The 12,970-nt window shown below is 29.8% G+C and overlaps 1 protein-coding gene across 1 annotated transcript in view; it reads right to left on the bottom strand.

The window, feature by feature from the left end:
* The window catches only part of Meltrin (disintegrin and metalloproteinase domain-containing protein meltrin), a 216,279-nt gene extending 203,583 nt beyond the window's left edge, over positions 1–12,696 (bottom strand). Inside the window, exon 1 of the mRNA XM_075382115.1 lies at positions 12,518–12,696. Within this exon, the coding sequence (XP_075238230.1) occupies positions 12,518–12,611 (94 nt within the window). The 5' untranslated portion in view covers positions 12,612–12,696. The remainder of the gene's footprint in view (positions 1–12,517) is intronic.
* Between the last annotated feature and the right edge of the window lie 274 nt (positions 12,697–12,970).

The raw sequence follows: 12,970 nt of genomic DNA, 5'->3' as shown, positions 1-12,970 counted from the left end.
CAGATGTATCACAGTTCTTTTTTTTTTTGGAAAACGCTTTCTTAGACATATCGCTGTCTAATTATGTCGCTCATGTATTACTCATATCGCTGTGTGTATTATGTTAATTAGTTCTTTGTTCTTAATTTTCATTTTAAATTTTGTACTTTTCTGAATTTATTCACATTAATACACTTAATAAAACGTCAACTGGAAATCTACAGCTGTTAATAAAAGAATTAACTACCCAATATTTTACCCGTTTCTTAAAAAAAAATTTTAAGAAAGAAAGAGTTTTCTGCGTCGTTCCGAGACCGTTCCAAGCTTATACCGTAATAGAGAAATACTAATAATCCAAGTATTACTCTCTTATCACATATTTGTATTATTCTTTCGTAGACCGTATTAACTCTCTCTTTCATGAGACTTAAAAATAGTTATCCGATCATACTGTACACCAGTGTTCTGGTCGACCTTTTAAGATAAGACACACAGGAGATCTATTCACAGAAAGCGATAAGAGAATTGATACTCCCCGAGCAGCCTGCTGAACAAAATAAATTCACACTATAAATAACGATTTCAAGCGAAGAAAAAACTGAGAATGAACGGTTTAAGTAATATAAACTATTTAAATAAATCAAGAATTTAATCGTAAATATAAATGTACGACTCGATATCGATACTCAAAAAAAATTTTTGTTCGATAAAAAACCCTCATGTTAAAGCCGGAGCCGAACAGATCTTATGAACACAATATAAATAGCGATAGAATGTTCATATCTTTGCATGGAAATTCTGTAATTTAACAAATTTTTGTATATTCCACAAACTTTAATTTATTTATTGTCAAGAACTTCGATCGATACAAAAAATTTAATATCCAATTTCTTATTCCCAAACTTTCTATCTTATATAACAGATACAAAGCACAAGTCAACATAATACAATTAAGACTAAAACTACTGAATGCCGATTTCAACTGCAATGTCGATCTTCGTCATACTTCTGAATCACAGCGCTCATAAAAGTGCCGTATAATGGATGCCGATGATTAATTAAATTAGAAGGAAAAATAAATCGTTAAAAATATTTTATTTTATTTCTTATATTTCTAATATTTAATTTTAAAAAATATTTCCCGGGTGGAAGTTAACAGTAAGTACAAAAAGAGATAATTTACAGATTTTCGAAATACGTTTGGTTTTTTAAGAACATTCTTAAAGTTGCTTTATAACATAATTAAATAGGTTATAAATTTCACAGAGAATAATTTGCTATCACTGAATGCTGGTTACTAGCTAATTATTATAAATCTTTTCGACAATTATAACTACAAAACCAGCAGGCCTTGGTTATTAACTCAAAACTTATCTCTCGATTTCCGTTAACACTTAATTTTTATCAATTAATTAAATGTATAAATAAATTAAATTAAAGAAGTTCATAATTTCATTATCGAACGTTTGTTTTTTTTTAAACAGAATAAATAAACAGCGAATGTTTTGTAACGCACACTTCTATCACCATAAAAAAGAATTTAAATACATAGACCCCGAATATACTCATAACGGTTGAACATTAAAATTATTTTTATTCGTACATTTTAACAAATCGAGGGCGTTGTAAGTAAACGCTAATAGCTTCTGTTTGTCGGGTTTTCCTTTTTAGCTGGAAGTTTTATCATAACGAGTGACGACATCGTGTTTGTTACACGATCACCGCTTCTGTCGTGACTTTGATTTTCACTTATTGAAACTATATCGTAAACATACAGAATTAGCACGACACGTATTTCAGAAATTAAAAACTTTGTCGGAAAATTATAATTATATGTACATTATTAAGAAGATGGACAAAAATTAAAATTTCTGATTTATAAAAAAACGAAGATAAAAAAGTGAAATCGAATAAGCACGCGCTAGAAATAGCGGTCGTATAACCGATAAGATTCAAAAATTTGTTTTTTACGGGAAATAAAAAAAATAAGACTGAAAGGAAAATTTAAATCCTAACGGGGAAAATATAGCATATAAGTATATTACGAAAATAAAATGCAATCTCATAAGGCTAATTCCAAGAGAGGTAAAGGACCACAGGTGTAACAAAAAAAACTGAGATCTGTACTAAGCAAATCAATATTATTTTGTTACTTTTACAATAGGCCGAACAAAAATCAAAACGAAAAATTTAATAAATATAGAATTACTCAAATAATACTTTAAATATGACGAATAAGAAAAGAAATAAAAAAATTCAGCGTTAAATGTGCATAAAAAGCAATTCGCAACAATAAACACTGACCTACATCGGCTTACGTAACATATTAAAATAAATTTCATAAAGTAAAATAGCTTTAAATACACATCGCATTACATATACGTTAACGAGGAGAAAGTTCGCTTCTCAAAAGAGTAAAAAAAAATCATCACAGTGTATTAGTTTTTTCCCTTATTACTTTTCTTAAATATGTGAAATTTCATGATCAAAATTTATCTAAAAAGCCAATTTAAGTTTCTCTTAACCGACTCCTCTTTTTAGCTTTTAAACACAGTTAGACTTTATACCCGGCATCTCATTTTATTCCCGATCAACCTGCTTATGGTACAAATGTAGTAACTAATCTTTACCAAAATTTTTCCCTACCCGTAACCGTCACACGAACTCATTTCAACAATAAGCGTAATTTAAGATGGCGATTAAACACATTAACAATGGTTATTATGGTATTACTGTTATTTCGGTAAAAATTGTTACCGTGGAAATATTGCTCGAATTAAAAGCTCATCAGTAAGCTACATTACTTAAGTTCGATTAATTTCGGAACCCAATAAAAAAAAAGCTATTAAAATAAAAAATTATCTCAAGCCCAGTGTCACGCGGATCAACAAAAAAGAAATAAAAACGATAAAATAATGTAACAAAAAAATTTAACAATTTTAAGCAGAGAAAGAATGGATCAAACATCGTAAAATCTAAAAACATATAAGAAAAAAATTTAGATAATTCTTAGAAGGTACTGATCACACTCACTCAGATAAGACTCTCTCTCTCTCTCTCTCTCTCTCACCAACAGATAGATTTTAAAGATAATGAACGTTCTAAACAACTGACGTAACAACACCTTACTGTCACGACAACTATAATCACAAATGTCGTAGAGATTAAAAAGCATCATTCAGGTAAGAAAAACTGACAATATGCTACTAAATAGCGTTTGAAAAACAAATATTAATTTAAAATGAATTCACATAAACGGTAACACGTGTGCGTAATTTTACACTGTTATTTCTCAATATTATTAAGAACTGGCAACACCGCATGCTCCACCATCACATTACGTATTACGTACAGTACTACGTCTGACGGCCACTTAACGATCCAGATAACATATGGACCAGATGAGAGTATATTTGGACAGTGGGAGAATAGGCTTTCTTTTATTTCAACAAGAGCTAACGAAAGCTTACTAAACAACTAGTACCCGATGACATATTAAAAAACTTTTCTCGATTTAAATTTTTTGAACTTCTTTTCCGAGTAACTGCTAATAATGTGAACTCAAATAAGTCTTGCTTTTCACAAAAAAACCGCATCAGACAGATTCTTTCAAAATATAAAATAAACACCGTATGAAGCTAAAAGAAAATGATAAACGATTTATGAATTGCCCATACAAGTTACCAGCCCGTATACCAGTTAGATATTTACCAAACGTTAAATCAGCTGTTACACAAAGACGGGCAGCGCTGGCGAGGCGCGGACGCAGGGATACGGGTAACGGCTTTCCTTTCTCCACGCAATTAATTCAATGGTGCAAATAACCTTACCGCTAATGCATCGGTCTCGCAAGTACACGATAAAATTTATACAGTACATATATACGTGATTTACAGACATTATATTATCATCTGGTAACAAGATCCAAATAAATATATCCATCAAGATGAATAAACTTCGTTTCATTAACGTAATAAACGAATAGTAATCCGAAGAGACAAAATAAATCACAACTAAAATAAAAAATACAAATTTAACTGAATTACAAAAGGTAAATGCAGAAGTAATAACAAAATGTTGTACATACGCGCGCCCACATACACCCAATTAAACAAACTATATCTCATATAAATAACATAAATTAGTCATTCTTTTGTCACTTCCTGTGTCCCTGAAAACCGGACGGCGCTTGGAGCTTGCTACGGTGAGACGACTCACTCGTTTCTTTCACGGAAAGTTGCTCACGTGGTACAGGTAATACACAGCCGTACGATGAGTCATATTATACAATAGAAATTTATAACCCGTCATTCGTAACAAACAGCTATTAAAAAACTTCAGGTTAAATAACATTAAGTTTCAAACCACTGTGACAAAAAAATAATAAACCAATTGCATATCATGATCTAATAAAGAGCCGATGCACTCGGTCTTATTACGGCACGACAGACACTAATCGATAGAAAAGCAGCAGTATGGAAAAAAAAAATATTTAATCTCATTTTAGATTTCCCAAAAGTAGTAAAACTGGAACATAAGTGCCGTGAAAATCTACTAGTTAAATGGAGAAAGATTCGTTAATACCAACAAATAAATTACAAAATCAATAATTTGCTACAAATTTTTATTCACATCGAAAGCTCTTAATTTTACAGAATCATCGAAATAAAAACAATTATTAGAAAATAAAATTTATAACCTGCTGATTATACGATTATAGTTATATAAAATTTCCTAGCGACATTTTTTTATAAATAAATCTGTTTTCTCTCCTATTACAACTTTAGACATGCAACCGTACATTATTTTTTAAAGAGGTAGATCGGAAAAATGAAATAACGGTAATGAAGATAAAAAGATTCTTTTTTTTCCGGGAAGTGACCAACGGTTTGAAAACGTACTTGGTTTTCTCAATCCATAATTCCTCCAAAATAGCTCTACTGTTACATTTCTCCCTCTAGTTATCTAATATTAACCCGTAAACAATACGTTATTTTCAGGTGCAAGAAAAATATATCGCTAACAAAAATCTCAGATATTACGTTTCAGAAATTAATTTTAAAACAATTTAAACTTCAATAAACGTTACCATTAATTATTAGAGATTATTAGAGAAGACTTAAAATACACCATAATATTATCCGAAATAAAAACAGGATATAGAACACATGTTGTTGACGGAAAGTGTGGTTAGTCGACAATATTTACACTGCATTCGAGAACATACGCGACAGAGAATACACATTACGAAACTAACTTAACCATTACATTAACATAAAATATTCTAAATAAATTTTATCTAAGTGTCTTGACAAACAACAAAAGAGTTCATCAAGAACTAGTTCAGTTAAGTAGAGTTCATCGCCGGTCTCCGTGGCAGCTTCTCTGCCTTTCATATGGGGGTCCCGGATTCGAATCCCGGTCAGACATGGCATTTTCACACACGTTACAAATCATTCATCTCATCCTCTAAAGAGTTCCAACGTTCGAATCCTACTAAAGGTTTTACTTTTATACGGATTTGAATACTAGATCGTAGATACCGGTGTTCATTGGTGGATGGGTTTCAATAACACCACACATCTCAGAAATGGTCGACCTGAGACTGTACAAGACTGCACTTCACTTACACTCATACATATCATCCTCATTCATCCTCTGAAGTAATACCTGACGGTGATTCCCGGAGGCTAAACAGGAAAAAAAGTAGAGTTCATCAAGTCTACTATATTACAATATCACGGTTCAAAATATTTTTTCTATTACAATGTATTTGTATTCATAGAAAAACATCATTCTTCGTGTAAAAGAATCAAATCAAGTTCAATAATAGAGAACGATAAACAAAAATCGTCTAACAAAAAAAAAATATTACTTACACTTCAATAACAAGAGTTTTTAACTAACATGTGTGTGTTTATTTTTTAATTTCCAGCATAGAATGAAAAATGTATTACCCCGAATATATAACATATCCTAAAAATTTAATCGAGAACTTACGCAACAGGGTATACACATTACGAAACTAACATAACCATTTTATTAACATAAAATATTCTAAATAAATTTTTACCCAAACTAAATGAACCACCCAAAAATGCCGAAGTATTTTCGAAGTAAAAGTTTAGGTATCAAAGTTGTTTTTATTTTTTTCTCTCCTACTAGGCGAAAACTGCTTACGGCGAGAAGATCCAAACTACCGATGTTAAGTATTTAATATTAAGCTTACAAACTAAATACAACTTCACGGCGTCATAAAGTTATTTAGAACCGATTTCATCTATCCTATTAGCACGATCGATGAAATACATAACCGCAGCAGTCAAAGGATCGTCATTAACGCTATAAACCATAATTGCATGATTAAATTATCGAAATCATCGTAGTGAAGTATTTTGAATACATATACTTCTAATATCGGATAAATAAAGAGACAGAAATGTAAAACAGGCTGTTGCACTGTCTGTCCGCCGCAATAATCTGTATCACTGCGCCTGTAAATCAATTAAGAGTAGTAGAAGGAACGTGAACGTACAGATAAAAGTCATGATAAGCACCTACCATTCTCAATATAGTTTCTGGAACAGACACAAATCAAGTACACTGCAACAGGAACGGACTTAAACCGTAGAAGAAATGGAATAGGTTATTAGAAACAGTAGTATATCAATCTGTGGCATAGTACAGTATATCAGATTTATAATTAAAAACGGATAACCGCTAATGATAATAATGTCAGAAGTTACAGATACCCAACAAACGACCGATAAATAAAATTGATACGAGATTGATCCCAGCAGTTACTTTAATATATTTTATATTTATTTTTTATCGACATAGAATTCAAAAAGTTTAAAAAATATCACTTCTTGTATACTTAAAAAACCACACGCTTAAAACTACGGTTATAATAATACATGTAACATCCATAACAACAGTATTGACTTTTTTTTAAAGAAATAAACGAATTCGCGTTAATTAAAAATAACGGTTAATAGATAAGACAGGTGGTAGAAAAAAAAACACTTTTTCATGATTAAAAAAACAAGGTTCGTTTAAAAACTTTTAGCGTTGCATTGTAAAGGCTGGCTTATTTTTTCAGCATTACGTCGACAACGACCTCTTTGTGCCACCACAATTTCAAATCCAAGAAAAACAAGAATCATAGATAAATAAGGTATAATATGGCGTTTACATTCTTTGGAAGACATTTACGATAAGAAATTCATTAACATTATTCCAACAACATAAAATTTAAGAATTACGGTTTGTTGTCTTTTGAACAGAAATGTACTGTATTTTCAAAAGCCGGATATCTAAGATAATTGTAAGGGGAGACAAGATTCAATAGAAAAAATATGCAAAAAGGTCTAATCTCGTTGTTTTGTTTTATATGTTCGTATAAGAAGCAACAATACGGCAATTAAAAGAAAATTTCAAGCAAAATAACAATCAACGGACAAAAAATTAAAAATATTATGCTAAACTGAGAAGAATAAAAATGAGTGATAACAGAAAAATACGAGTGTTAAATATTGTCAGCGAGGAGTTGCTTATTGCGAATACTTCAATCTAAACGAGGAATCATTTAAAACGAGTACACAGTCCTTACAGAACGGATACGTACAATATGAATACTAAAAACGTTTTTTAACAGAAATAATGAATTATGCAACTATTGCACGAATTAACAATATTTTTAAACTGCTCGCTGGCAAATACATAAGAGTCAAGGCTGTAATTACGGGTCAATAAGTCTCATCTTTCCATTAATTTCATAAGAAGCATCTTTACATTTATAACAGGGCAAACGCGCGCGCACATTTTTTCAACGATTATACGAAAAGCCCGAGGAAAAAATAATGATACATTGTTTACTACGGTAGTTATAACGAGTTAATATACTCGTCGTATGTACATCGACAAATCTTCATGAATAAAGCAACTTCAAAAATCGATCTGATCTACGTTTCTACATCTTTATCAATATCTCGTTTTATTAACAATACTAAGAAATTAATAACGATAGTATTTTAATTATAAGATAACTCTTCCCCTAATTTTTATCAATTTCATACAAATTTTCATTACTAACTTTTATATAAAAAAAAATGAAGGAATAAAACAAAGTGGAAGAAAGATAATAATGAGGGTCAATGAAATCTCTTAATACACTGAATTAAAATACTTAATAAAATTTTGCTTTGTGCCAATTTAAAAAGGAAAAATAAAATGGTAATCGATTAAAAATTCTTTCCTTATCATCCCTGCTCAATATAGACTTACAGTTTTCTAGCAACATTACCTGCTACCTACAGGACGAATTATTTTTAAACATATAGTACTGAAATTGCAAGTTACACTATACAAGTTATAGTGTAACTTGTATTACACTATAATACAAGTTATAGTGTAAAGGAAGGTATACAATGCTTTTAAATGGTTTGTAGCAACTTGAAAAGTAGTTGATAAATGAGAGTACCTCAACGTAAAAAAACTTAAAAGTAGTTTGGGTTTGTATGTTTTTTCATGTCTTTATAAGTCTACTCTGATTTTACAGGAAATAACGAACAGAAAGTTCTTGATTTACTGTAAATTTATGTAATAAGGTTACATATCAAGTAAGGTTAACAGTAAACAGAGCAATACTCATTTATAAGCAGCAAAATACAACAAACCAAACCCTGTTCTAACTGAACATATTAAATTCTGTAAATAAAGACAATCGGTACCGAAAATGTTACTTAAGAAGCAAAGACTGTGTTCACACAATATCATATCCAAAAATAAATATCTATTAACATCTTTAATTATTATTATCAGTATCTTCACACAATGAAATATAATCCCAAAATACATGATCAGTAAGCATCCAACAAATGAAAAAAAGAATAAAATATACATACAGTAAAAAGGTTTTTAACTTAAGCTCAACGACAATATTTACAATATTGTGAAGAATATGCAAATAAATAATGTTTATCACAAGTAAAAATGAAGCGAACTCAACTCAGTGATCATTCAGTGAATGACAGAGGAACACACAAATCCCATTTATCATGAAAGGTCACCTTATACATGCATCATGTATAATGATGAATGCAGCCTAATCTGCTGATAGCATGTATAAACTACCTTTAAAGCACACAATAGTGTGCAATAAACCCAGAGCTAAAATTAAATAGTAGCTACTGATAATAGTAATCTGTAACACACACTGAAAAATTTACAAAACACAAAATTACTTATTACCATGTAATGGAGTCCATTACACGGTCCGCTTCTGACATTACCATTTAATGCCAAACAAAATAAATATTTTAGATAGTATCATGAAATGAACAGAAAATAAAGTATTCACAGAGAGGAAGTGTTCAGAAATTTGAACTCTAAATTCCCTCCACTAAATCAGTAGCTACCATTAAGTTTCCAAAATGTCTCAGTCAGTAATAGTATAACTTAGTATGTTAAGGGTTAATTGAAGCAACCATCCAAATTAATCTCCAGCAGACAATGAATTTATTTCTATTCCTTTACCGATTGAACAATCTAATCGTACCAAAGGAATACTTCTTTATCGGCAAAAGTAAAAGCTACTGGATAAAGTTCCAGCCCACAGATTAGATTGCAGAAGCAAGTGAGGAAAATTTTAATAAAAAGGCATTTTAACCATCAACCTGGCTCTCTGGGACACCAGCATGAGGAGAATGACTATGGGAAAATTCCTTGGTAAAGTCATTATTGCATTCCAGAAACATTATCCCATGAAGGTTATAAACAAAATAGTAACAATATAATGCTATAGCTAACACAATCAATTGCATATTTCCCTGACAAAAGAGCAAATATGGATATGAGCAAAGGAGGTGATCAATAGATATAGAGACTCTGGAAAAATGTACAAGCTTCAAAAGCTTCAGTGATGAATTAATGAATTAATTTATCATTACAAAAATAAAAAAAAATTATAGGTAGTTTACTAACTTTACTATGAATAGTCAGTACTACCCATACTAATCATTAGTTGCTGTGTCATACTGTCCAGTACCAGCTGAGATATTTGCCACTCAAGTACTGCCAAAATTTCACACTAAAGTGTAAAATATTAAAATGCTGGAAAACTATTTATATTTCATTTACAAAATAATTAAAATTTTTTTTTTGTTATTCAGATTTGTAGCAATATTGTTCCAAGTCAATTTATATAAAAAATTATTATTCCTACACATTTTTGGTAGTGGTACTTCCTGGGCAATAATAGCACTCAAGAAGAAATTCCTTCATTCTCATAGTTTCACCTTCAGAACAGTATTAGATACCAAAGCTGTTAATTCAGAATAAAAATATTTTAAAAAGATTAACTAAACATTTTTAGGCATAATGATGATCAGTAACAGGAAATTAAATTTAAAATAGTTACTTGAAACACACTAACGTCTGAAAATTTGCTATTTTGTTAAAATATTACATAAATAAATGAATATTTAAATATATTGAATTAAATTTTTTGCCAACATTAAGGTTTTAACTAACAAAGGTAAACAAAAAAGAATTATAATTTTTAATCTGTAAACTATTTGTTTAAAAATTAATCAGGAGCAATAACTTTACTCCCATAAAAAGCAAGCAGGTCAATTAAAGAGAAAATTAAATGATGAATAAAGCTTACTAATGGACTGAGAAGAAATAACATGAAAATATATCAGATTTAATTTTTTTTTTTTTAATTAATTAATTTGTTGTTATACAATACATCTAAACACCATTAACAACCATATTATATCACTGAAGTTTTTACACCAATTTCATCCACAAGTAACTATGAAGAAAAAATAACACATCATTTTCTTAAATATTTTCACAACTGAGTTATCAATTAATTTTCATGTACACTTACATTCAGTTTTATTTAAAGTCAAAATATTTTGTGATATAACTTCATCATCCCCAACTCATCTGTAAGATTCTAAGTTCAAATTCAAATCAAACTTCAATAGATGTAACGCATTAGCTGATCAGACTGAAAGAATAAATAAATGTCTTGAACACCTTTATAGCAAAGCAAACCTGATAATACTGTTATTCTGTATAACTACATTACAATGTTTTATTGATCTCAAACCAAAAATAATTAGTTAATCTACAGCTAAATAAAACTCATTAATTACTGTTTATTTTTGAATACACTATAAAAATATAGTTGTATTTTCTCAGCACAACCTACCATTTTTACATCTTTTGTTTTACGGTAAAAATATTTCTTTACCAATTTTTATTTTAACCATAATACACAAAACAGAAACAATAACAAACCATTTAAAACACTGAATTCATTGTTGAAATCAAACTGTACAAATGAGATTTTTCAAATAGTGAAATGGTGAAAAAATACACCTACACTTTGTCTCATACTCACACCAAACAATTATGTTCTTAACAGGAAAATTATTACATTAGTGAACTCAATATCTTTGGTTTAACTAGTCGTGTAATATGAAAAAGTTCTACAACAAAAAATTATAAAATCTGAAATTTCATTCTAAGCGTTTATGAGTAAACAGTACATGGGTAATTCAGACACAAATAACCAAGCAACTGACATTTTTAATCATTAAACCTGTCAATAATTTTTAAAATGAAAAACAATGTCTTAGTATTCTAATTCTTTTGATAAATAAAAAAATTAATTTTTTGATAACTCAACACCTTTAACCGTCAAAAAAATCAAACTATTTAATTACCAAAATAATTCATTAAAAACAAAGCATTATAAACGTTGTAATAAGGACTATTATATTGTATTAATTTCTACTCTCTTATACAAAGGATTTTTATATAATAAAATATCAAAATGTTTAAAACAAAATATCAAAACTATTATCCCCCAACAACAAAAAATATCAGGTTGGTTACAAAAAGTTGCTGTTACATACAAAATTAACATTTAGAAAAATATTCTTAAACCAGAATCTAAAAAAATATCCTTCACTGGCTAAATTATGACCACACAACTAACTTGATTAATATTTTTAACATAACTTACTAACACTGTGAATTCATCAAATAAGATAAATACAAAGTAACTCATTCGTGATATTTAAAGTCGTCTGATCATGCGTTACACGAGTAGAAAGGCCGTTGCCACCACATTAAATATTTTCATTTACCGATTTATTAAATTTTAAACTACATAAAAAAAATAAATAATAATAATTGTTTTGTATATCATGCATGTATACCCCTAAATAAAATTCGTAATAAAAAACCTTCTACTGTATGGAAATATTTTAGGTTACAATACGGTCATTATAAAATAATAACAACACTTACATTGTTTAATGTAACGACCTATATAATATAATTATCAGGGATGGTAGTACTACACCCTGAAAAACATAAATAACAAATCAGTTACAGTGCTACAAACAAAATTCAATAGTAAAGAATATAACTGTACATGAGTTAGGGCCATAGACCTCGGTAAAATGTCCTGTTAAGTACACAGTATTCTACTCGCAAAAATCTACAAAACACTTACCAAGTGCCTCTGTGTCCAGTGCTTCTGTTCTTAAAGCTCGAATAACCACAAAACAAATGCACCAGATCACTTTCCACTTCTCAACACACGCCATAGCAGCAAATAAACAAAACACATACACTCCTCACAAACCTCAACCTCACACCTCCGAGGATCATGATAAACTACAAAGCACTGTGAATATAATTTTCCAACTTCCTACCAATCCGTGATGTCAACAGCAGTTAGGGGGTAGCGATCGCTTGTCATGCTATCTAGCGAATAGTGAGATGTTTAAAGTTCTACTCTATATTAATAGTTCCAACTTCAGCCGTAATATTAAGTGTTCTTCGACTACAATCAGCAGAAAAGTACTAAGATGTAACTCACAAGAAAAATCAAACATCAAAATCCATTTTGTTATTTCAGTAATTATATTGCAATGTTATTTAGCCCACATTATATATGTATTAC

Source organism: Lycorma delicatula, chromosome 1 (genome assembly GCF_047948215.1).
Source record: "Lycorma delicatula isolate Av1 chromosome 1, ASM4794821v1, whole genome shotgun sequence".
NCBI lineage: Eukaryota > Metazoa > Arthropoda > Insecta > Hemiptera > Fulgoridae > Lycorma > Lycorma delicatula.
Note: the sequence above shows the minus strand (reverse complement) of the source record. Positions and strands in the feature narration are given on the sequence as shown.